Consider the following 27,763-nt stretch of genomic DNA (forward strand, 5'->3'; position numbering starts at 1 on the left):
GGCCGAAAAAGGCTAAACTTAATCAAAACTACGTAGTTTTGATTGGTTTTCCGTGTAAGGTTATATGGCTGACAGCACCGTATTCACTTTCCCCATATATAATAAAACACTAATGAACATATGCACTATATCGATTTTTTTAATTTTTGTATATAATATAAAACTATTGCAAATATACAATACAAACAACTATACATATGGTATTCAACACTATTTCAAATATCAAAATGCACACTATTGCACATATGCATGATAAAAAAGGTCGATGTATTGCATAGATGCATTACAACGGTTTTTTTTTTAAAATTTTTATATTTTTTTGTGGTAAAGAATAACAACATATAAGAGGATAAAAGAAAAAAAAATTTAAAAATACTTTTTTAATTAAATTAAAAATACTTTATTATTAGTTCTCTAGTTCTCTCAATACAATGAAGTTCTCTCATGAGCCTCTCCCGTATAAATACCCCTTAAACCCTAATCCTTTCCATTTCCATCCATCTCTACACCATAGCCTACACCATCGAAAACACACACTTAAGCCAAATACTCTCTACACTAATCCTTTCAACGATCCGAGACCAACCGAATGTAAGAAATGATTTATCTCAGCTGTACCAATACATTAGAACCCGACACCGCAGCCTCGGGATGCCGTATGAGTCGTTTAGATCTAAAACTAGCTTTGCTCGGGCGTTTAATCAACCAAAAACGAGCTTAAGGATCACCTTATCTCAGATCTGGACACTCGAAGCTACTTAGACTATAAACGATCAAACCCCAATCAACCATGGTGGTTGACGGCGGCTGACGGCGCCGGAATCGAAAAAAACCCCAAAAACCTTAAACGAACGCTGAACAGTACTTATACGGCGTATAAGTATATACGCCCGTATATGTAAAGCAGCATATATGTTTAGCAGCGTATAAGAAAGATGCACCGTATATGTATAACAACGTATATGTATAGAGCGTGTAAGTGTAATGGTCGTGTAAGTATGCAGTGTGTAAGTGGAACCAACATGTAAGTATATACGCCGTGTATGCTTATACGCCAGAATAGTTATATGCTTGAAATGACTTATACGTGCTAACTTATACGGGAATGACTTATACGCTGGTATGGATTTATACTTATACGAACCTAAGTGATTTCCCAAAGTAATCGAATGATAAACAACGCATATGACGTAAACGATAGATATGGACTTGTATGAAATATGAAATAATTAACAATGAAAGGTAACGTTTAAAATAAAGATTTGAATTGATTAAATAATTGAACTTAGATTTTGTGATGAGGTTTTTAGTAAAGACTTATTAATGGAAATAAAATTTTTAAACAACTTAACCCCAGCCAGGGGCTCTGCCCCTTGGACCCCGCTAGAAGCTACCGCCCCTAGAACCCCGCTGCCAGGGGCGCTGCCCCCGGACCCCCGTATCTAGGGGTTACAATGACTTAGGAGTATGGTATAGCTAGAAGTAGTTAATTGATACTATGATTAATGCACAGTTAGCCGAGCAAAGCTTAAGAAGGGCATAACAGTAAACTCCGAGAAGAATCGTCTACAGGTGAGTTTCTAGCCCCATTTCCTTGTTATGTTTTTGGGGTTGTGTGCATACTCGATGTGATTAGTTAATACTAGGGATGGGCAAATTCGGGACTGGTACCGGTACCGAAATCGGTACCGAAATCGGTACCGATTTGGTACCGTCGGTACCGAATCGGTACCAACGTTTTGAGTTTAGGTAACGGTACGGGACCGGTATTTCCCGAATTTTCCCGAAATTTTACCTTAAATACCAGTACCGTCCCGATCCCGTACTGGTACCGGTACCTAACCGAATATTTCGGTACCGGTACCGATACCAAGAATCCGCGACTTTCGGGATCGGGACCGGTCGGCACCGGTACGCTCTCGATCTCATCCCTAGTTAATACACTTACCTTAAGTGGTAAGTGTATGTCTTATATGATTTATGTATGATTTAATGCTTGACGGTGCGTGAACGATTTTTGGATATTACATGTACCGCCAGGTGATAGGTTGAAGATATGATTGTTTATATATGGTGTATGGATAATATTTGTGTGTTATATATGAAAGTTACGAATAAATATAAAATAATGAAAAGGTACAGGAGAAGGGACTGGGCCCTACAAATATCCGAGGCAGAAAGAGAACCAAGCCCTAATAATACTCGAGGAAGAAGAGGGAACCGAGCCCTAATAATACTTGGCAGAAAAGGGAACCCAGCCCTAATAATACTCGAGGCAAAAAGGGAGCCGGACCCTAATAATACTCGAAGCAGTAGGGCGTAATGCTCTTTAAAACGTAGAAGTATGTAAAATTAGATTAAATATAAAAGTATGAAAGAAAAGAGAGAATGAAAGAAAGAAAGGAAGTATATAATCATGTATGTATGAAAGAAAGGTAAGTAGGTTATATAATATGTATCTTCGGATGCGTATGTATAAGTATGTGAATGTACTGTATGTCACTTGATTAATTAGAACTCACTCAGCGTAGCTGACTTTTAGTATGCACGTAGGTAAATAGATTGAAGCAGCTGGCTTAAGAGAGGGACACATGGCATGATTTGAAGGGACTGACATCCAAAGAACATTTTTCATGATGTTTTAATAACCTGCTTTATGTTATGTTTTAAAGACAAGTATTGAATGTTTGTAATGAATGGTTGAATTTTATTATTTCCGCGAAAGTTTTAATTAACTCTGATATTTAGAACTGTGTTTATGAGTAAATCCAACGCCAAAGTAGGGCACCGGGACCGGGGCCTTACAAATAATCTAACAACATTCATAAATTAGTTGAAAAATCTCTTGACCAAAATCAATAACATTGCCAGCTTGTTGCCCGCTTATTCACTCCTCTATTGTAATTTGATCCTTTTATTAATATAATTAATTATTAATAACATTGCTATAACTAGTCTAGATGATTCTTATAGTAAACGTAATCCTTAGGGTATGTTTGGTTGGAAGCAATGGAATGAAGAGGGAATAGAATGAGAGCAAGAATGGATGAACAAGGGAATGTAATGGATCATTACCATTCCTTTTTCTTGTTTGGTTAACCTATGGGAATGAAATTAATAATTACTTTACGTTGTTTGGTATCCAAAAAAAAATAAATTGTAGGAATGAAATAGAAATAATAAAAATATTCCTATCCCAATATATATATTTTTTACAAAAAAAAAAAATAAATTTGAAATGGCGACGGTTGTTGTTAGGTGGTGGTGGTGCTGAGAAAGTAGGGTGAGGGAGGAATGGAATGAAAAAAATAAGGGGGGGGGGGGGTGGGAAGGAATGGTTTTGATGGAGTGAGATTTAATGTGTAATGGATGATTTCATTCTGAAAACACTGATCCGATCCCCTATACGGGTCTTGGATCCAATGAGTCAACCGGGTAGGATACAACAACAACTAACACGGTATGAGCACAACTTCCCAAAGTCCAGTGACTGGAACCTGCAAAACACACACCGTGAGCTCGTTACGAGAAGGACAAGAAGGGGGGGTGTCTTCTCATAACCACCCCCCGGCGTGAGAATAAGTACAGTTCTTAAGAGAGAAAGTACTAAAGTATTGAGAGTAGATACTTGGGAGAGAATGTGAATACCTCATAGAGATGGAGAGGGTATTTATAGCCGAAGGATGTAGGAATGTGATTGGGCCAGCTGTCCCTCTAGAAGATGCTCTCGTAACCACCTGGGTACGTGTCCTCTTCTGATAGGCTTGAGCTATACGTTGCATGTGCATGGGTATAACAACCTGGACATGCGTTGTTCTATGATAGGACGAGTTAACTCCTGGCCATGTGCACGGTTATAACAACCTGGCCAGGTATCCTTTATATATTGGTTGAGAGATCATGTATTGCCCAAGAAAGCATCTTGGTAAATCTTCTAGAAAGCAAGCAGTTATTTATAGCTGTCCTGTTGGTATTGTCTTCCGGTCATCTTGGCAGGTAGATGTTCTATCACGCGGATGACGTATGAGGGTGTCTGGATGCTTCCGCGTGTGGTATAAGGATGCTCTTCCTTTACACAGTTATGCGGGTGATCCAAATGTCCGGCGGGTGTCTTGTGAGGAGCGTTCTTCTTACCCGCGGGTATCATTTAAAGGTATTTGGGTCTTTTTGGTACCATACCTCTATAAGTCCCCCCATTCTAGTGTTTCTTCCGCGTGAAGTTTTATGCGGGTGAAATTTTGGGCTTAAGATATATTTGGGGGTTTTAGAGTTTTTGGAGTTTGGTAGAAATATCTTTTGTTGGTGATGTGGATAACTATGAAAAATGAAAAGTTGACCAGTTGCAGGTATGTGAACAGGTGATGGGACGTTTATGCCGGCTGTCACTGTACCCGACTATGCACTTTTTCTCTTTTTCGAATTTCCCGCATGACGTGGCGTTTGATGAGTGGGCGATGAATTTCTCTCTCTACTGTTCATATCCCATCGCATTAATTGCGATGGTATAAATAATGGAGGTTAACTTCCTTACGAAGTTTTATCGCCTTTGATTTTCATCTTTCTTCTTTGTTTTCTCTCAATTCACTAGCCAATATTTTGATTAATCGTTCGATTCCATCTCAAGATTGCTCGTTGTTTCCCGTTTTCTAATAAATCAATGGCTAGCGATACAAGATCATTGATACCGGACATCAATACTGTAGAAATCGGTTGGAATCACGCCGAATACGAAACGTTGCTTCGTATCTACGGTATTCCATCGGAGTGGGAACCGGAGTTTCCCACTGCCGGATCTGTAGCGAGTTTGCCTCCCAATGGCACGATGGCGGTGTATTCTGACTACTTTGAGTATGAGAATTTTTGGTTTCCGATAACCAAATTTCTCATGAAGGTATTAAGTGCATATGGGATCCATTTATTCCAGTTGCATCCCCTTGCACTTATGCAAATTCTCCATTTCGAATTCTTGTATACGGTGAAGGGAATGTTGCCTCGTGTTGACGGATTCCCTGTGTTCTACCGGATGACCAATCGTGGTGGGTGGTTTAAGTACAATCCAATAGCTGACAGGATTATCGGCATCGTGCCCGAGGGCGGTTCGAAGGATTGGCCCCACAAGTTCTTCTGGATTTCAGAGGACGGTGTTCCTGATACTATGGCTCGTCGTCCGGCCAATGAGGCTCTCCCAAAATTTGTCACGGCTCCCCATCAAGGTCAAGGATGGTTCCACGCCTTGGTTTCGGAACCATCCCCCATGCGAGTTTTGTCTGAGGAAGCTCTAGTATGGGCGGGAATGAGCCGCCTGTGGCCATATCCTGGTTTAGAGCCTGTCTTCATGGGCGTGAACGAACGTAAGTTGCATTTCCTTTCCTCTCTTTTATTTCATATGAAAATGTTTGTTATTGATTTCGTATGTTCTTTTCAGGTGAAGGGCCCATGTTGAATGCCCTTTTTGAGAGTAGGGGTTGCACAGGAAAGCGCATCCGTGATGACAAAGAGATTCCTGTTTTAGAGAGGACATAGAGCCGATTCCTTTTTCCAACGAAAGTATATGCTAAGCCGGTATTCTCGGAATATATCTTCCAGACAGGCGCGTATACTCTTAATCCTCGTCCGCTCGATGCTCTCACTTCTGATGGGGTGGTTGTCATTCTTTCTTCGAGTGACGAACTATCCCAAGAAGGAGGCGACTCTGATGATGCTTTTAACATTTCATTTGTCACGTATCTGTTGGCAGAGTCGGAGCGGAAGAGGAATTTCCAAACCGCCCAGTCGAGCGAAGCGGGTGCTAGTCACGCTTATACCGAAGAAGGTCCGGCAACGAAGAAGCAGCGGACTCAGTGCCCGAGGAAGCAGAGAGTCAGCCTTGTTGCCCGTATGAAGGGGATGGCTGGTAAGTCGATGTTTAAACTATACCTCTCCCTTTAATATTTTCCTTAATACTTAAATTCGATTTTGTTGTTTGCAGATTTGGCTGACGGTGGTGAAAATATTTTCAAGAAACCAGCGACTCCACCAGCGGAAGATGATAAACTTCCGTCCCCGACGCCTGGAAGTGAGAAGCTACCATCTCCGCCACTGGAGAAGGATGGCAAACCACCCACTCCTCCGTCTGAGGAGAATCCAGAGGATTTGCTCCCTCCGCCGGAAATCAAAGATCCCTTGGCTTACCTGTTTGAGACTGGAAATGCCTCCAGCTCTGCAGGAAAAGACCAAGTTGTGAACGAGGAGGCGTCCAAAACGCAGAAATCTCCACCGCCAACTCCGCTAGGGTTCCTGACAACTCCCTCCCTTTTGCAACAGACGTTGAAGATGTGGTGCGTCCCCAAACGTCACACTTCGACTATTATGGGAAGTCTAATCCAGGGGAAGATAACGAGAAGTTTATCCCGAACTGGAAAACCGTGAAAGGGTCTCGCTTTACTGATCCGGATACTTGTGTGACATTTGTCAACCAATGTGTCCCGACAACGGAGCGGATGCATCAGCGCGGTTGCCCTCGCCAAGATCTTTATAATGACTATTCCTCGTCCTTAGCCAACACTATGGCATGTGGGTAGGAAATTTTACGTGAGGGGCGATCGATGGGGGAGCGATGGGGTGAGCTAATTCAATCTTCTGAGGAAGCGAAGAAGGAAGCTCATGAGCAACGCCAGGCTGACAATACTACCAAGTGGAAGCAGTCTGATGCTGAAAGCGCTCTCAGAAATGAGAAGGATAGGCATACGGCTGCTGCCCGTCAATGGGAAGAAGCCTGCAAGAAGCAAAACACTATTCTTCAAGCTGCCCAAGCTGAAACTCAGAAAAAGTAGGACGACTTGGCTAAGGCACTTGAGGCCAATTCGGCGTTAGAAGAGCAAGTGGCCCGTCAAGGTGTTCTTATCCAGGAGCTCGAGGCCGAATCGAAGGTGCAAAAGGAGCGGGCGACACTTAATTAAAAAAGAGCTGATGATATGCAAGTCGCCTACGAATCTTTTCTGCAGGCCCGCGATGAAGTGGAAGCCCGTTCAGCTGATTCTCTAAATGAAAAACAGAAGATAGCTGACGAGTTTCGTTAACTTCAGGAGAGGGCAGAGCGGGTGGAGAGGGAACGACGTTGGCTACTGGGCCAAGGTCTTCACGCGGTATGTTATCCCATTCTTCCGCTGTTACCGATAATTTTTGTGTTTAACCGTCATTACTGAACCTATTTTTTGCTTATAGGTCCTCAAGCATATCAAGGAGGGAATGAAATTGACAGATAGCTTGGCTTTCTTGCTCGCTGCTTCTTCTAACCCTGGCCGCGTGTTAGGCTTTAACGAGGGAATGGGTTATGCCCAGGCCAGTCGTCCTTTTAAAGAGCACCCGCTGCATGGACGAAATGTTGCCCAAGAGTATGATATGCGCCTTAATGAGTACGACAACTTAGCATTTCCCTTGGAGAACATGCTCCCGGAATTTGCAGTGGCCAGCGACGGCGTGGAGCAATTAAAGTAATACCTTGGGGAAGGGATGGAAGACAAACCGCCTATGCCTCCTGAGGATACGTCCGCTTAAGACCTTTAGATTAGATTTAGGTTTGTAATTTCCTTCCATATTTTGTAATTATTTTCCGATCATGAATGAAATGAAATCTTTTTGTCTTCTTGCGAGTTTTGTATTGTTTCGCACTAGGATAATATCTTAGAGATATTTTCGAAACATCCATTTTTGAATTTTGCAAGTGGGAGAGAAATGATGATGTGGTGGAAAGAGAAATAATGCAGTACAGTTGAGAAGATGTGTCTGACACCTTTCCATAGTCCGTTGTGATTTTTCGTCTTTCCCGCCTAACGTGTCAACTGTTAATTGGATTATACTTTTCTCTCTCCACTAGCATCCCATCCATTGCATTAATTGCGATGCATATAAATAAGGCGCTTCCCCCTTTCGTTCATTCACATATTCTATTTCTTTTGTTTCTCTCTTATTCCAGATCTGAAACTATCATTTTCTCTCAAGTTTTAAATTTCCGTCTATCTAAAATGGGTAAAGAAAAGAATAGTGATGCTTCAATAGACAACATTGTTCTCCGTTGGAAGAGAAAGGATTACGATGATATCGTCAACGTGTATGGCCTAGCGCCTGAGTGGGAACCCAAGTATCCGGCAGAAGGGTCAGTTGCCACTAACCCTCCGGCAAAGAAGATGTGATGTGTGTCTAATGATTCTCTTTTTAAGTAACTCACAACTAAGCTTTAAATTTATAAACAAGACTCCTAAAGAAACCACACAAAACCGGCAAGTGTACCGATCACTAATAGTATAGAACTAAGGAAGTCCGAGTATCGAACACAAGGACACGTGAAAACGTTTTTAATACCTAACCCTAACAAAGACTCACCTAAGAATATTTAAATGATTTTTAATAATTAACTACTTAACCTAACTTACTTTAACTAAATTAATTAACTAAACTTAACTTAACGAAACTTTAAGAATGAAATTTAACAATGGAGAAAACGTCTACCTAGGTAAGAATCATATTGAAGGTCTAATGAGCTAATGGATTGGATAATCTCACGACATCGGTATCTAAGGATGACACAACTAAGGTTCACTCAAGAAAGCTAGATCACCTCTCGGTCTCACTAACAAACCCTAACTTACACTTAGTTGATTTTAAGAACAAAACCGGGAAACGAATTGTTAAAGTGTTATAATGCCAACTCTCCTCTCGGTCTCACCGACACACGACCCTAATGGAAACGAATACTACGCAACCAAGGATAGAGGAACCATTTGTTTTAACTTAAACCAGGTCAACTAATCGCTCACAAACCCAAACCCGACAAGAACCGAACCCGCTCTCGCGCGATCCTAATCCTAACAAGTAAAAGCTATGAGACGAGTTTACTTCCTATCACATCTCGGTCTCTAAGAAGGTGTCTACCCTCTGAATTTAACTAATTAACATACCCAACTAAATCCTACGGTTGATCACCCTGCAAACAATCTCTAAACACAAAGTAAAGAGTTCAAACAAGCTAAAATCAATCAAAACCGATTCAATCAATAAAAGCAAGAGGTATATGAGTATAATTAATCAAATCACAACCACTAAACATAACCTAATTCAATATTAAACCAATCTTTCATCAACAATTCAAGTCATGATGATTAACAATCCATATTACTTACTAAAACCTAACAATAATCATCTAACCTAGGTAGAACAAAGACGTTTAGCCAATTATAATTAATGAAAACTAGATAAAATAGATATAAATGATAAACATGTTCATAAAAATCTGATTACAAAAGGTTTAAATGATTAAAAAATAAAAAACGAACTCACAAACGTTAAAGTAGTCAAAACCGACAACCGAAAGATAAAATATAGAACCGTAAGCTTGTCCTCATTGGTTTCTCCTCTAGAGCAGGTGTGGTGGCTGGAAATATGATGTCCAAATCATTAATAGGGTATAAACCCTTTATATATGTGCTTAAACACCTCTTTCCTAATATAAAATAGGTTAAAACAAGCCCACAAGGCCCACTAGAAGACAAAATAGATGGGGTAGCTGATTCCTGAACATTATTGGCAGCCTTTGGGACATGTGGGACGTCGCATAGCGCGGGGATGGATGCCTCACCTGGGTGCTCGTTTCTTCGTTTTCTGACTCGTTTATCTTCAAACGCGCATACCGGCTTCATCTGAATCCCGTTTGAGCTGATTCTTTCTTTATTAAACTCGTTTTTTCTCTCTTCAACATGGGATGTATCATATTCACAAACATTTAATTTCATTCAAGAACAAGTTATATTCGTTAACGGTTTATGCACAAAACAACATAAAAACGGGATAAAACGCTATGTGTTTTTCAACACATCAAGATGCCCGTGTACGCGGACCACTTTACTGCCGGGAACTTCTGGTTGCCCGTAACGAAGTTTATTTAGGCCGTCTTGACGGCCTATGGAATCCACATGTCACAAGTCCATCCCTTTGGGATGTTGAGAATTCTACACTTCGAATTATGTTGCCAGGCTCACAACATGGAGCCTACTGTAGGCCGGTTCGCCATCTTTATAAGATTGCTAACCGGGACGGGTGGTGTGACATTCGTCAAATTCGAACTAGTATTTGTACTCGTTTTATGACCCGTTTGTAATCGGATCTTTCTATTTAATAAAAAGCGTTGAATTATTAATTATGTTATTTAGTTTATCTTTATTGTTTTTATTTACGCACGACTCGTAATAATATAATTTCTAATTATTTAAAGTATCTATTATGTGCACTTTTAGCCCCCATACACTATATTGTTTACTTTGATCGCCAAACCAAATTATGAGGACTAGGTTGCAAATATTATTCATACCTTCTTCTTCCCCCTCCTTTCCCGTCACCACCGACATCCCCCCTTCCATATCTCGCTTCTAATTAACCCATAAAATCCGGAATTTGGTTTAATTCGTTGATCCTTAACCTTCACGCCAACCATATGTATGGTAATAACGCGTAATTGACAGCTAATCACATCAATATGAATCTTTTTCAATAATTATGAGCGCGGACTGAAATCGACCTCGTTAGCCTATAAACACGAGTCCAAAATTCAATTAAATTGCTCCACACCATCACCTCACTATCACGAAGCAAAACCCTAAGACGATTGCAGCCAATTAACCGTTATTAATCTCGTTTGAATCCGTCTTCTGTCCGCGAACCCTAGCTCGTCGTTCTATTACCTTTCGTAACCAATTATGGTAATTAAATATAGCTTATGGGTCGTTTTTGAACCATTTTGAAAATCCCTATGTCGATTTTGATTAACAGAGAGCGTAAGACCCTCGATTGAATTCTAGGGTTCTTAAGGTTATAATGCGATTTGGGTTTATGGTTAAGTATTATATGTTTCACATCTTACACAAGTTAATCAGTGGTCTGGATGGCCAGTGCACATTTTGTTAAGCCTTGAACTAGCCTGGGGAGCGGGTTCGATTCCCCCAGGCCCAGTTTTTGTTGATACTTTTAATATTAATTGTTTTTAAACCTTTTTAATTATTAAATACTTTACTATATTAAAATATATATTGTTTACACTCGTTTAACTAAACCGAATCTCATTAAACTCATAAAATAGACATCCTTAAAATGTTTTCATATATATATAATTCGGTAATTATATTTTAAATTGTTAAACCTTATAGTTTCATTTAATAAACAAATATGATTTTTTTTTCTTTTACTATAATAATTAAACTAATGAAATATTATTTCACTTTTATCAAATATTCTATAAAATTTAATAAACCCTTTAACGTTTTCCCAAATACGTTATAAACACATTACCTTGTGTCTTGCTTGCATATATCGGTTAAGTATTTATTTCGTTTACGCCTTACTATTTAGGACAAATCGTCGGGACTTCTCGCGGAACCATCTAGTTGCTTATATCGTTACCATCTTCTCGTTGCCGTATTCCCTTTTCCAAGTGAGTACTTCATAACCCCATTTTAACGCTTTTAATATTTTTGGGGTGTAGCATGTCACAAGTTTTATCTCGTTAGTTGTGTGCTTATTTATAAACCGATTCACAATTAGCTTACATATTAATATTATTCTTGCATATTGTTTATGATTATACGTGAACTTGCTTGCAACGTGTTTACTATTCTTATGGTGAAAGTTACGCAAATGCATACACATGCACATAGTGGGAGGGTCCGACGGGATGTACCTACATCGTCTAACGTTACGACTTCGGTTGTTCGTAAGGTGCTTCTCATTTCCCCTATTACTACGGCCTCGGCTAAAGGAACGTGAGGACGACATTAATTGATTTCATTTACTTTACGCTTGAATATTTATTACATTACGAATATTGAATCGTGCCTTTCATATATATGTATACTCAAAAACTTAAGAAAACTCACCAACTTAATTGTTGACAAATATATTATTTTCAACGTGCTACAGGTTGAATTGTTGACATGCTAAGGATGAAGATCATTAGTATACCTTAGGATATTTGAATAAAGAACTTATTTATTATTTTGATGAAGTGTTTCTTTTTATTTTTAATTGTGTACTTGTTACGTTATGAAATGAAATGATATAATTATTACCGCTTTAATAGTGTTACGAGCTATGAGTGATTTGTATGTTACACCCGGGCGTAAGACCTTTGATTGAATTCTAGGGTTCTTAAGGTTATAATGCGATTTGGGTTTATGGTTAAGTATTATATGTTTCACATCTTACACAAGTTAATCACTGGTCTGGATGGCCAGTGCACATTTTGTTAAGCCTTGAACCGGCCTGGGGCTCGGGTTCGATTCCCCCAGGCCCGGTTTTTGTTGATATTTTTAATATTAATTGTTTTTAAACCCTTTTAATTATTAAATACTTTACTATATTAAAATAAATATTGTTTACACTCGTTTAACTAAACCGAATCTCGTTAAACTCATTAAATAGACATCCTTAAAATGTTTTCATATATATATAATTCGGTAATTATATTTTAAATAGTTAAACCTTATAGTTTCATTTAATAAACAAATATGATTTTTTTCTTTTACTATAATAATTAAACTAATGAAATATTATTTCACTTTTATCAAATATTCTATAAAATATAATAAACCCATTAACGTTTTCCCAAATACGTTATAAACCCATTACCTTGTGTCTTGCTTGCGTATATCGGTTAAGTATTTATTTCGTTTACGCCTTACTATTTAGGACAAATCATCGGGACTTCTCGCGGAACCATCTAGTTCCTTATATCGTTACCATCTTCTAGTTACTGTATTCCCTTTTCCAAGTGAGTACTTCATAACCCCGTTTTAACGCTTTTAATATTTTTGGGGTGTAGCATGTCACAAGTTTTATCTCGTTAGTTGTGTGCTTATTTATAAACTGATTCACAATTAGCGTACATGTTAATATTATTCTTGCATATTGTTTATGATTAGACGTGAACATGCTTGCAACGTGTTTACTATTCTTATGGTGGAAGTTTCGCAAACGCATACACATACACATAGTGGGAGGGTCCGACGGGACGTACCTACGCCGTCTAACGTTACGACTTCGGTTGTTCGTAAGGTGGTTCTCATTTCCCTATTACTACGGCCACGGCTAAAGGAACGGGAGGATGACATTAATTGATTTCATTTACTTTACGCTTAAATATTTATTACATTACGAATGTTGAATCGCGCCTTTCATATATATGTATACTCAAAAACTTATGAAAACTCACCAACTTAATTTGTTGACAAATATATTATTTTCAACGTGCTACAGGTTGAATTGATGGCATGCTAAGGATGAAGATCATTAGTATACCTTAGGATATTTGAATAAAGAACTTATTTATTGTTTTGATGAAGTGTTTCTTTTTATTTTTAATTGTGTACTTGTTACGTTGTGGAATGAAATGATATAATTATTACCGCTTTAATAGTGTTACGAGCTATGAGTGATCTGTATGTTACACCCGGGCGTATTCCGCTTAAAGTCGGGGTTTTACAGGTGGTACAGTTGGTCTACCGCCGGGAAGGGACCCATTGGTACTGAGTGGTACCAGAGTCTCCACGAGTGGAAGCCTAAGTTTTTTTGGATCCGGGAGGACGTCATTCCATTCGAGATGACATATCGCAAAGCCGAAGAAGGGCTTCATGTGGTCCACGCTACTACAGAGGTGAACCTCTCGTGGTTCGAGACTCTAACCCGTACACCCACTCCCATGCATGCGATACATAAGGGAGCATTGGTGGCTGCCATGATAAGCCGTCTATGGCTGTTTCCTGACTTGGAGCCATATTACGAAAAACCCAATAAAGGTAAGTCCATTTTTGCTTTTTAGGGTTCCGTCTAAATTCTGACTTCTCTTTTAAAAAAATATGCAGGTGAGGGCTCCATCTTCAGCACACTTCTAAACCATGAAGAAGGTCAAATGGTGCGCCATCCTATTGATCCAAAGGACGCGCCCATCCTTGAACGTACCTGCAACAATTTTTTGTTCCCCACCGCCTTTCGCTCGGAACTCGTGGTTTCTGAGGCGATGTATGCAAAAGGTGAGGACTTCGTTATGAAAGGTGAGGGAATTCTTAAACCACGGCCAATTACTGCCGCAACTTTTAGCGGGGTGATAGTACTTCTTTCGTCTAGCGAGGAGTCATCAACCCGCAAAGAAGGATTATCAGTTGGTGCTACTGACACTTTAAATATCCTACATTCAACTGTAGGTCTGACCCGCAAGGGGAATCAGATTCCAATGACCATTAAGGTGGCGGATGATGAAGATGCTAATGTCACCTCCGGAGATGAACATCGAGCTACTGACGATGTCGTCGATGAAGGTGATCATCAAACTGACGATGCAGGTGCCTCCAAGGTTTCTGGGAAACGGAAGGTGCAAGCCACCAAGCCCGACATTACCCAGAAACTCAAGAAGAAGAAATTGGCGTATCGTCTTCGACAACTTGCATCCACAGATGTTTCTTCAGGTAACCTCAATAATTTCCAAGCATTGATAATTGCTTTTCATTTATGTGAAGTATGTTACTGATATAGACATGTTGCTTTGTAGAATTCCTGGAGACATCTTCTAAGGATCCTTCGGGTCCAAGGGGGTCAACGCCACCTGCGACACCGCCAACGTCTCCGCCAACAGGTGTGCAGGAGCCGGTTGTTATCGCAGATACCCCTCCTTCACGGGGTAAGAAAGACGGTAACTCAAAAGAACCCGTCGTTTCTTCACCTCTCTATGCTTCCTATCGTTTTAGGGATCAAGGAGGGGTTAGTGCCTATGGCCGTGGCCCTCAAGCGTCTTCGTCCCAACACGAGGAAGAATTCTCAATGCATCGTCCGCGTTGGTCCTTATGCCAGGATTCAACTTTTTTCGACGCGGATGTTTGCTTGGCGTATCTGCATGGAGCTCTTCCTCCTGCGGAAAGGGAACGTCAGCGTGAGCGTCCGCGCCAAGAATTATTGAACTCCTACTCCTATAGCCTAGCCACTATTGTCTCCACCACTCAAGAATTATGTCGAAACTGGCTAGGTATGAATAAGGAATTGGAGGAGTTGAAAATTAAGGTAGCCCAGGCAGAAAAAGAGGCCGCTGAGGCTATGAAAGAAGCCAAAGACAACCGTCTGGCTGCTGATGATGGTGAACGACGTTTGCCGGATGCCAAAACGGCGTTAGAAGCGGAAAAAGCTCGCCGATCTGTTATCGAGGACGCCAAAATTGTTCTTCAGCAACAATTGGATGAGCGTGATAAACTAATAAAGACCCTGAAGGCTGAGTCTGCCGCCAAGGATGAACGCCTCGCCACTCTTGCTACCAAGAATAGGGAGCAAGCTTTGGAGTGTGTTGTGCACAAGATGGAACTTGTCCGAGCCAAAGCGGACAAAAGATGGCTACTGGCAGAAGGGGTTCCCTAGGTAATTCTCATTCCTTTGTAAATTTTATTTAAATTATTCGAAACAGTTGTTCATCTTTGTTTTTTAAACAGGTTATTGCCCATATCCGGGAGGGCGATGAACTTGGTAACTGCCTCGCCACACTTTTGATCGCGTCTTCTCAGGCTGGCAGTCAGACGGGGTCCGGGAAGGTTTCAAATTCGCGGAAGAAAATAAACTTCTCGAGGAATACGTCTTGCACGACAAGGATACTGCCAAAATCCTTGATAGGAAGACGAAGATTTTTGACAGTTTGAAGTTAGCTATTGAAAGTCATATTGTCGAACTTGCAGTCAAGGAAGACGGGATTGAACGATTGAAGGAACTCCTTGCAACCGCTAATGATGATCAGGAAGACGAAGAAGAAGGAGATGCGACATTGTAATTTTATATTTTTGTAGCTCACATAGTTCTTTCTTTTTTGTAATTATCCTCCTTTTGTAATCCCATTTGCACATTTATAAGAAGTTGGTTTCATTTGGTACACTTTGTCTTATTGTTCATAATATAAGTGCTTGCAGGATCTTCTTTTTGTCAATCAAGGATTACATTATTCCTACTGTATGGTCGTATGAATCCCATCTGATACGTGGACCAGAACATGTGCATTACACAAAACTAAAATGTGGGATTAACAGATTCTTCATAAAAAGACATAAGCCGAACAAAATTACAGGAAATGGCATTATATGTTCTTCGCGTCTATTAGGCGCGCAAGCCAAAAATAAAAAGTAAAAAACATATCTTGTTAGATGTAGCATTTCTTTAACTGTGCTACGTTCCAAGTTCTAGGGACCTCAGTCCCGTCCAACTTCTCTAACTTGTAAGCACCCTTGGATCACACTTGTTTAATCTTGTAGGGGCCTTCCCAAGTTGGGGCCAACTTTCCTGGGGGTTCTTGGCCGGAAGCTTCGTTACCGCGGAAGACATAGTCTCCCCCATCAAACATGCATTTTTTAACCCGCGAGTCATAATATTTATGCAGTTGGCGTTTATAGTTATGCTCACGATCGATGCCAATTCCCATCGTTCTTTAATAAGGTTGAAATTCATTTGTAACTCTTTGTCGTTATCATCGATCAGTAGAGTTCGTGCGGATGGAACCCCGATTTCGGCGGGGATCATGGCCTCAGTGCCAAAGGTTAAACTGAAAGGCGTTTCGGAATTACTCGAATTGTTCTGGGTGCGAAAGGTCCAAAGTACAAGGGGAAATTCGTCGACCTAGCCGGTTCGTTTAGTACCTAATCTTGCTTTAATCCCGTCTTTGATTGTTCGGTTAGTTCGTTCGACTTGACCGTTTGCTTGCGGATGAGCCACAGATGTGAAAATCAGAGTAACATGAAGCTCTTTCAACCATTCTTGCAATCCTCTATCCGCAAATTGAGTCCCATTGTCACTCACCAGTTCTAGCGGAAGACCATATCGGCAAGTTATGATTTCCCACAGGAATTTCTTGACACTTGATGCCGTAATGGATGTGACTGGTTTGGCCTCCACCCACTTGGTGAAGTAATCAATGGCCACGATTAGAAATTTGACATGTCCCGGGGCTTCAGGAAAAGGTCCCATAATGTCAATAGCCCATTTTTGGAACGACCAAGTGGAAGACCAAATCGGCAAATTATGAATTCCCACAAGAATTTCTTGACACTTGATGCCGTAATGGATGCGACTGGTTTGGCCTCCACCTACTTGGTGAAGTAATCATTGGCCACGATTAGAAATTTTACACGTTCCGAGGCTTCAGGAAAAGGTCTCATAATGTCAATAGCCCATTTTTGGAATGGCCAAGCGTAAGTAACTGGAACAAGCTCATTCTTGGTCGCAACGTATTAGGAGCATGATGCTGACAAGAATCGCATTTCTTGATTTCCTGTACAACATCCAAATGCATTCCTGGCCAATAATACCCAACATTCATGAGCTTTGCCACTACCATCCTTGGGCCCGCGTGTAAGACACAAATACCTTCATGAACTTCTTTTATCAGGTAGTTTGTGTCTTTCGCGTCTACGCAACGCAGTAATGGGCCCAAGAAGGATCTTCGGTATAAAACACCGTCATTCATCTGGTAATTCAAGGCCTTGTGCCTTACTTTTTGAGCCGCGGCTTTTTCAGCCGGTAAGGCTCCTAATGACAGATAAGCCATGATTGGCGTCATCCAAGATTCGACGCTTGTCTGAATTACCAAAACCTGATGCTGCGGAACGGACGGGCGATCTAAGACTTCGATGAGGATATCTTTAGCAAAGTGCTCAAAATTTGTTGAAGCCAACTTGCTAAGGGCATCCGCTGATTTGTTCTCGCTTCTCTTTATATGAATGACTTTACAAGAAGAGAACCGGAGGATCAAGTCTTTCGCCTGGGACACGTAAAAAGCCATTATGTCGTTCTTTATCTTCATAGGTCCTGTTGATCTGTCCCGTGATCAACATGGAGTTACTCGTGCCTCAAGGTATTTTACCTTGAGTTTCTTTGCTATTCTTAGACCCGTAAAAAAAGCTTCATACTCTGCCTCATTGTTAGTACTCTTAAAGTCTAACTTGCTGACGTAAGTAAACTCATGGCCTTCAGGACTGACTAGCCTTAGACCTGCACTAGATCCCTCACTACTGGATGCTCCTTCCGTGAACAACGACTAGGCTTGTCCTTGTTCCGGAGGTGTTTGAGGTTGCTGTTCAACTAAGCATTCTTTTTCTTTATGCCGTGGAACCTATGTGACGAAGTCCGCCAGCACTTGCCCTTTGATTGTTGTTCCGGGTTTGTACTTAATCGCGTGTTCACCCAGTTTGATGGCCCATTTTTCCAATCACCCAGACAATTCTGGTTTTCTTAGTACATTCTTGAGTTTGTATCCTGTCAACCCATTGATGGGGTGACCCTGAAAATACCTGCGGAGTCGCCTGGAAGCATAGACCAATGCCAGAACCAGTTTTTCGAGCATTGAGTACCTGGTTTCTGGGTCTGTTAACGTCCTACTGACATAATAGATTGGCGTTTGGACATTCTTTCTGTCTGTTGGTAGTACAACCCCAATGGCGATGTCTGTAGCTGACATATTCAATGTCAGAGGTTCACCCGCGTGTGGTGAGGTTAAGGTAGGTAACTCCATTAGGCATTTTTTGACCTCCAGGAATGTTTGCTCAGCCTCCGCGGTCCACCTGAAATGTGACTTCTTCAGGCAATTTCTCAATGTTGAAACGAACGGGTAAGATTTGGCTGCATGATTTGCTAAGAATCTGTTTAGTGCAACCAATCTTTCGTTGAGTGTCTGTACCTCCTTAAGGGACGAAGGGGAAGGCATGCGGGCCACTGCCTGGACTTTATCCGGATTAGCCTTAAAACCCGCGCCAGTAATGATCACTCCTAGAAATTTACCCTTTTCCGTCCTGAAGGAACACTTGGCTGTATTCAACTTCATGTTGATACTTCTCAAAGTTTCAAATTTCTCTTCGATATCCCTTAGCATTTGATCTTCCTTAATGCTTTTGATTACGAGATCGTCTATATAGACTTCCAAGTTCCGACCAATCTGTTTCTTAAATGTCTCATCCATCAACCATTGATATGTGGCACTCGCGTTTTTTAAACCGAAAGGCATCATCTTGTAGCAAAATGTGCCTTGTTCTGTGCGAAACGCTGTCTTGTCTTCATCACCCGCCACCATGCGGATTTGATGGTAGCCTTTGTAGGCATCTAGAAAGCATTTAAACTTGAATGGGGCTACAACATCAACTTTGAGGTCGATTTCATTGATAACAGTCCTTGGGACACGCCTTGCTCAGATCCTTGAAATCTATGCACATCTGTCATGTCCCATTGCTTTTGGGGACAATGACTGGATTGGCGACCCAAGTCTGGTATTGGATTGGTCGGATGGTTCCAGCATGTAAGAGGTCATGAACTTGTTCGTTCATTGCTTTGGTTTGTTCCAGACCCATCTAACTTTTCTTCTGCACCATTGGAGTAAACGCTGGGTTTACTCGCAATATGTGCTCTGCAATCTATCTCGGGACCCCGGTCATGTCGCAGGCTGCCATGCAAAGACGTCAACATTTTTTGTCAACAACTGCTTTAAAAACGTCCTCACTATCTCAGAGATAGCAGGTCCGATTGTTACAGTTTGATCTGGGAACGTTTTGTTTAATACCCGTTTCTCAGGTTCAGTCCGCCGATTTTGCTTCGGAACTTTGCTGGGTTTGGAACTCTTTGTCGCGAAGCAATGTCGATCAATATGAATGATAACCACACCAGTGCGAGTCGGAACTCCCATTGCAACGTGTACTGTAGAAGGATGGGCATTAAAGTCACCAATCGCTTCCCTACCGAGGATGATGTCATGCTTTGAAGTTGTTGGCAAAACCAAAAACTCAACCTCTTCGGTTCTTGAATGGATTCCGTCACTAAGAGTGACCGGAAAGGATATCACCCCACGCGGGTGCATCACCTCGGCTCCGAATCCAGATACAGGAGCATGAATAGGCTTCAACCTCTCCTTATCTTCCTCATTTAACTGCTCGAAGCACTGCTCGTACATTATATCCGATGTGCAACCAGTGTCGAAGAAAACGTATTGTGAGCGATAATGGCCAAAAAGAGCGGTGGTGATCAAAGGATTCTTGTTACATGGACCTCCTTTGATTCGCGAAAAAATCACAGGCTCATTTTTCCACTCTTCATCCATGAATTCTCTCCTCTTTCCGTCAACTTTGTGTCCACCTTGAATCATATGAACAGTTAGATCTTTCAATTGCTTTTTGGGTGGACCCTGATTATCTCGCGCGGGAGCCTTACTAGTCCCTAGTCTTACACCTTTGACCAAATGTCCAAGTTTTCCTGATTTCACAGCCGCCTTAATTTAATTTTTCAAAGCAACACACTCGTTCGTATTATGACCGATGTCGTCATGAAATGAGCAGTGTTTCTTGGCATCAAGGAACGCTCTCCTTGTGAGTGGCTGTGGTTTTATAAAATTCATGTTCTCTGTAGTGAGAATTTCAACAGGAGTTTTTGAGAGTGGAGTCCAATTATTTGAGCTTCGAGTCGAGGAGCCTGCTTTGTTTTTGTTGCCAATAAAAGATCTGGCATCAAATGATTAAGACGCCTCCGCGGACGGCTGAAGTCTAGACCAAATTGTTCTTTTTGTCTGCTTGTTCGGCCGCGCAGTCTAGAATTCAACTTTCAAATTCAGTTTCTGATTATTGGTTGCCAAAGTCTTTTGAGTCCTGGCGAACAACTTCGTCGCGGACATAATGTCATTCCAAGATGTGGGCAAACCGTGTCTTCCAGTTAACGTCCAAATCAATTCGTCACTCTCCACATTTTTGCGGAATGCTCCTCGCAACATGTCTTCACTCACCCCACCGATGTTAAGACTTTCGTTGTTAAACCGGGTAATGAAGTCCTCAATAAACTCATTATTCCGCCTAAAAACGTCTAATATTTTGAACGGATCATAAGTGTGTTTCCTCTGCTGACTAAAGTGCTGGGAAAATTTGGCTATAAAGTCATCCCATCTTTTAATTTGCCCGTTCGGAAGCTTCTCGAACCATTCTCGCGCTACACTAGTATGGGAGAGTCCAACCACTGACTCCTCCCACAGCCACAAAATTAAGTAAATGATCACTTGGATCGGTCATCCCATCATACTTCCCTACAGATGTCGGGATTTTCGCGTTGACTGGGAACGGTGCAGTCGCGATACGTGCGATGAATTTTGACTTTTCGGCAAAAGAAGCCGGACGATATGGCTTGGAAAAATCCTCTTCAGCATCACTGTGATAAACCGCTTGACGAAGTACCGCTTGTGGACGGCTAGTTCCCTCATACAAATGAAAGCCAACTATCACCGATGTAATAAATGATATAACCTGGATGATATGATGGGTCATAACTATCATACTCGTCAAGGTAAGATGGCACACACATGACCATACGAGGACGGTCATGCTTCCTCCAAACTTCCGTAGGATCTCTCTCCGTCTGAACGCTGTGACGGATCAGACTTCTCCTCGCTGTTGGAGGAGGAGAAGGAGATTTCCTGGGAGATTCATCATTATTCAGAGTTCGAGCTTGGAGTCACTCTTCGCGTACTCAACGCTCGTACTATGCTACAACCTTCTCTTGTTGGAGACGGAACCACTCGTCCGGAGACAAGGGTCCCTTAGCTTTGGAACTATGACGATAAGTTCCCGCCGATTCAGAATCATCATAATCATCCTCTAGGCCTAATTCTGAATGAGTCCGGTGATTTTCTCTCGTAATTTGCCCCGGGTTACCAGATTTGGAACCTCTTGGCACCGTGACATATCCTAGGTCCGTAAGAGTAGGAACTGCTGGTGTCGTGATATGTTCGAGGTCACCTGGAGTGGAACTTCCAGGTGCCGTGATACGAGCAAAAACACTCGAGGTAAAACCTCCCAATGCTTCAGTATCGTTATTACGTAAGAGCGGTGCAGGAGTTCCTGTCGGCCCCTCAGGAAGCTTACTCATATCGTATGAACCAAAAAACCAAAAAAATTCTTGTAGTTCTAACACCAAAACGGATGACGCCAATGAAGAAACACTGATCCGATCCCCTATAAGAGTCCTGGATCTAATGAGATAACCGGGTAGGATACAACAACAACTAACACGATATGAGCACAAATTCCCAAAGTCCAGTGACCGAAACATGCAAAAGAGACACCCTGAGCTCGTTACAGGAAGGACAAGAGGGGGGGGGGTCTTTCCGTAACCATTCTTCGGCGTGAGAATAAGTACAGTTCTTAAGAGAGAAAGTACTAAAGTATTGAGAGTATATACTTGGGAGTGAATGTGAATACCTCATAGAGATGGAGAGGGTATTTATAGCCAAAGGATGTGGGAATGTGATTGGGCCAGCTGTCCCTTTCTAGAAGATGCTCTCGTAACCACCTGGGTACGTGTCCTCTTCTGATAGGTTGAGCCATACGTTGTATGTGCATGGGTATAATAAGGTGAAGTTACCATTATGCCATTTCTTAATGATAATAATAACAACAACAACAACAACAACAACAACAACAACAAGAAACAAGATCAAATACATTTTATTCTTAACATGAAAAAAGTGAGAACCAATTTGTTGTTATTATTAAATTTATTTTTATAAGTGTTTGATGTTATTTTCTGTCCGTATTTGCTAATTTTCGATTATGAGACGTTATAAGTATTTGCTAATTTATATTTTGTTGTTATTATCAGATTTTTTCTTTTGCTGTTATAAGTATTTGTTGGTGTTTGCTGTTATTATTCTGCTCTGGTTTTTTATTCTCTTGTTGTAATTTTTAGGTTTTTTTCTTTTTTATTACAAATCATTTTTTATGTATATTGGTATTGTAGTTTCCATTGTTTCTCACGTTATCATTTTTTTATAAATTGGTATTATTTCCTATGTTCTCATGTAAAGATTAAAATGTACATGAACCTTCCCCAAAACAACAATACAAATAAATAATAACAAGAAGGACAAAAAAAATCTGCATCTCATCATTCATCGTCTTCAAACCACTACCACCACTCCTCCCATCCTCATCTCTATCACCACTGCCGGCGCCAAGATTCGGCCGGGCCAATCACTCTCCGCCACCAACCCCACAGTCACCGGCGCCACTGACTCCATGGCCATCATAACATTCCTTCCCGAAAGAAAACCCTGCCTCGTCAACGGCTCTATCAAAACTGTCGTTTGGGAATCCAACATCGTCAGTCGCGACGTCACTAAAGCTACTCTTACCGATTAAGACAACCTAGTCCTCTGAAATGACACCGGATGTTACAGCGGAGGGATCACTGGAATCCATGCCGGGAAAATGACACGTTCGAAAGCAAGATCCATGGCCTACTATAGATTTCTTCAAGTTTCCAATGTTACAAGATCTTAACACAATCCAAATGGTGTGTTGCTACAAAATCCATGGCGGCGATGGCGTGGTGCCGAGCACCACCACCACTATCTTCTAGCACCAACGGTGGTGGCTGGCGTGACAGAGATGTGGTGCCGGAGGTTAGGGGTTTTGATCGGGATGAGTGGTGGATGAGGTGGTTCAATTATTGAAGCAATTGGTGGTGGGGTTTGAGAGAATTTGAGGATTTGAGTGATGAAAAATAGGGTTTGGTTTAGGTTTAATACGTAGAAGATGAATGATGAGATTAAGAGGGTGTGTGGATGATGATGATGATGATATGAGTCAGAGGGTTGGGTTAAGGATGATGATGATGAATGAGGATGATATCGTGGATGAATTTGGATGATATGATATGTTTGTGATTTGAAGATGATGTTTGAATTAGGTGGATGATGAGATATCGTCATCACTGTTGTTGTTGTTATTGTTGTTGTTGTTATTATTTATCTAAATACTGAATGACCCTTGCCATCTAACCATCAACAAACCGTCAATGAACGGTCAACTAACACAGGGTGCATACTACGCACAATTTAAGATTCAGTGGTCCATGGGCCTTCCACCCTTATTACACAAGGAGGCAAATCATAATTATCTCTAGATTTTTTTAATTTTATAACTAAATATTGTTTAAAAGGTTGAATTTCATACTTTATTTAGTAATTAAATTTAACATTATATTACATAAGATAAACTAGAATTTTAGCCCTAGCGCGTTGCGACGATAGCACATTTTTTTAACAAAGAATATGCCAGATTTGTGTTGGATATTGCCGGTATGATAACCGTCATTTTAAAAGTTAAGATAAAAACATGATAAGAAAGTAACCAACAACAATGATGTACATACTACTATTGTGCAACTTTTGTTAACCAAACAAAACACCTAAAACAATTACACACCGAATGCAGCCCAACAACAGCTCAACTATGGAGCACCTGCACCTAAGTAAATGTAACTATATAATGTAAGATTAAAGGTTTGTTCATGAATCATGAAGATAATAAAGATGTATCTACTGTGTTTCAAATAACTTTGATGTATATGTCCAAACACAAAGCTTCTCTAAAATCCATGTCCCTCTTTTAAAGAAAAATATCAAAAATCAAGTACAAATTCTCTTTTTAAATTCATGTCCGTCTACTAATGCAACATATCATAGGGCATATATGATGCATAAAGAAAAAAAACTAAAAAACTCAAGAACCCATAACAAAACAATAATAATAGAGAATAATGTTATAATTAATAGATATTAGAATATCATTTAAGGGTCAGAAACATCGCTGCAAGATTGGTTCCAAATGGTGTCGCCAATTGCCATCCTACATAATTATGTGTATTCCAAGCCAATTTTAAATCTGATTGTTGGTAAGATAATGTGCATTCATCACAATCTTAAAGTTTCGAGTGAAAATACATCAAATGTAAATAACCTTGAAAGCCACTTAACTGATGAAGTAGTTGTCATATTGTACGTAAAAAAACCTTTCTTCAAAGAAAGTACCAATCACAATCCTACGTATATATGAAAGTAAATTCTGAAAAAAAAAACCCATGTGGAATAAAAATTAATTTCTCATTCGAACATAAGCATAACACTTGTTCTGAAACAAACTGAAACAATATTATGAATTCCGAACCTGTAATCTGAATCGCAGAGCCACAATGTTTGACCGACCTTTCTCGATGATTATTACAGTAGGAGTTCTCATATCAGGGTTCGATTTTGCATATTAGAATGTAAAGGGCTCAATCGAAACCTAACCTGTAATATATCTGAATCGCCAACCCACAATCACACCTGAAGGCAAACAAAAAGTAACATATTTGAGGTAATCTGAATTATAAAAATGACATATCAAAATACAATTTGCATCACAAACTTTGTTAATTCCAGTCTTACCTTCTTTTCCAATTAATGTAAGTTCATAAATTAATATAAAGACCATGTTATTAATTATGCAGTTTTTTTGAACGTTTTGCTTCATTATTATGTGCAATTACTATGAGGTGTACATGATATGCTATAACAAATATAGAGTTTCACCATAAATTTTATGTCAATTAAATGAATCGGCTGATGAAACCAAAATTTAACGACTTCGCTGAATCCCATCGTCTCAAAGTTAAATCGATCTTCTAAAATTTCTGTAACATCGAGAAAATATTGGATCAAAAAGACCAAGCTCCAACAGTCCAAGGACCAAAACTGAAAAATCTGTTTTACTATACCATCGCGATACGCGATGGATCAGAAGGCAAGCCCATCGCGTATCGCAAAGGGCCTGTTTATGAAACCAAGGAAATGGGCGGTGGGCGATACGCAATTGCCAAAGTACCAACGTCATTGCGTATCGCGATGACGTGGTCTGACAAGTGTGACATGTGCTCTGCCACGTGTCCAAACGTGGCACACCGTCCGCCACGTCTCACCACGTGGCACCGCGTCTGCCACGTGGCAACCCTATGGGTGACAGTGCATACCTACGTAGCGATATGCGACAGACTGATCAAGGGGCCATCACGTATCGCGATGGGTCCACGGATCAGTCTATAAATAGAGGTGACCAGCCTCGCATTCTTCACACCTCAAGTTCACAGCTTCTCTCTCTAGAAATCCCACTCTCTCACACTTACCTCGTAAAATATGCAAAAGTTCCTCGATTTTTGTGCCCAATCCCAACATGCCTCGTAATTCCTGCCAAATACCAAACGACGATATCTCGAAGTTTGTGCCACCAAGGAGACGTGCCGACACCCTGCCTCGAAGTACATGCCAACAATTCATGAAGAATGGCGTGCCTCGATTCGCGTGTCAAGAGAAGTCTTGATCAAGGAGCTCAAGAAAACAAAGAGACGTCGAAGTGTTGCTCGAGTGGCTATTGTTGTTATAAGCCAAACAAGGTAGGCATAATGCCTGAATATAATGATAATAAAATATTAAAAGGCTTAAAACCCTAAGTCGAGGGTATACTCGATACCTCGAGCAAATGAATAAAGAAAATATAACAAAGGAAATATAAGTAAAGAAAATGTGATAAGAATAATATCTTTGTTATTGATAATATTATTATTTCAGTTTCTTAAATAATAAATAAATGATTAAAAGTATACGTTTCTTCGAGAAGAAGAAACGTGGAGTTTGAGAAAAGTAAATAAGTTAAATCAAAGATTTCTAACTAATAAAAGAAAATAAGAATATTTAAACTAAAGGTTTAAAAGAAAATATAATCGAGGTAAAGATTATACAAAAGTGACTAGAGGTCTTAGTGACGAGTGGTCCACTGGACAACCCTTAGTGATATAAGATCGTTAATAACCATGCATACAATTGGTTTATTTTGTGTAATTAGTTGACTATGGTTACTCATATAATTGTAGGTAGGAGAATATAGAGGATGTAATTACGAGAACGTAGGCGAAAACAGTGAAGAAAACGGAGTTGAAACGAGAAAGTTATGACGAAAACAAGGTGGCTTTGTTAAAAGCCACCGTAGCTTACGGTATCCACCGTAAGCTACGGTGGGACATGATGAAAATGGTCATCGTAAGGCAGTTTTAAGCCACCGTAGGGTATTTGGAAGCCACCGTAAGCTACGGTGGCCACCGTAGCTTACAGTGGACCTGACGAGGAAAATCGTAAAAACTTTATAACTTGTATTTTTGGGCGGCTTTTGATATCCTTATCATATCTTTTGATCCTAGAGCAACCTAGAGGCGATTTTGGGGTGAAATAACATTATAATGAGTGTGGTAATCATTAGAGACTCGATTTTGATTCATATGCAAACTTTAATTGAAGGAATGATGAACCGAATCATGCTCGGCTAAATCCCTTTGTGTTTTCTCTCGGGTTGTAAGGTATATTCATAAATGTTTGATTGAATGTTTATGCAGTTTATGAGACAATAGTTTGATCTTATTGATTTCATTATTATGGTGTTTATTAATTGATTTATAGATTGTTAGTTTATTGAATTCGTGTTCTAAACCGTCAGTTCTTGGTGCTTTAAGCAATCAAGATTAATCGGGAGGGGTTCGGGGTTGGATAAACTAATAGGTTTTTGAGTGATTACCTTGCGTTGTACAATCCAAGTACTTGATCCTCAATTATCGCAATCGTTTACATAAGCATGAACTTTATTTATTGTTCATATCGGTTTAAACATTAACTTTGGCATTCATAGAAACCTGAAACTGAGGGAAGACATATTTTCTCTTATTGTTTTAAAGCTCTAAATTGCGTTCAGTTATTTTCGTTAATCAAATCAACCAACAAAATACTTGAGTTTATTTTCTGCATTTAGTTTAATATAGATTAATTACAAAGCTACTTAGTAACACATTTTCCACAAACTCCCTGTGTTTGATAGCCGCTTACCACTATCTAATT

The 27,763-nt window shown here is 40.3% G+C and overlaps 1 protein-coding gene across 1 annotated transcript; it reads right to left on the reverse strand.

The window, feature by feature from the left end:
• Window positions 1-17,194: 17,194 nt before the first annotated feature.
• On the reverse strand, window positions 17,195-17,821 carry LOC143581749 (uncharacterized). The gene has a single exon (XM_077064462.1). It carries the CDS (start codon window positions 17,819-17,821, stop codon window positions 17,195-17,197), a length of 627 nt encoding a protein of 208 aa, XP_076920577.1.
• Between the last annotated feature and the right edge of the window lie 9,942 nt (window positions 17,822-27,763).

The sequence above is a fragment of the Bidens hawaiensis genome, unplaced genomic scaffold, assembly GCF_021521415.1.
Source record: "Bidens hawaiensis isolate Kalapana, Puna unplaced genomic scaffold, B.hawaiensis_p1.1 tig00031165_1, whole genome shotgun sequence".
Lineage (NCBI taxonomy): Eukaryota > Viridiplantae > Streptophyta > Magnoliopsida > Asterales > Asteraceae > Bidens > Bidens hawaiensis.

Excerpts from the sequence above, each read along its gene's own strand:
- LOC143581749 (XM_077064462.1), bottom strand. The coding sequence starts at position 17,821 with ATGGCTTTTTACGTGTCCCAGGCGAAAGACTTGATCCTCCGGTTCTCT.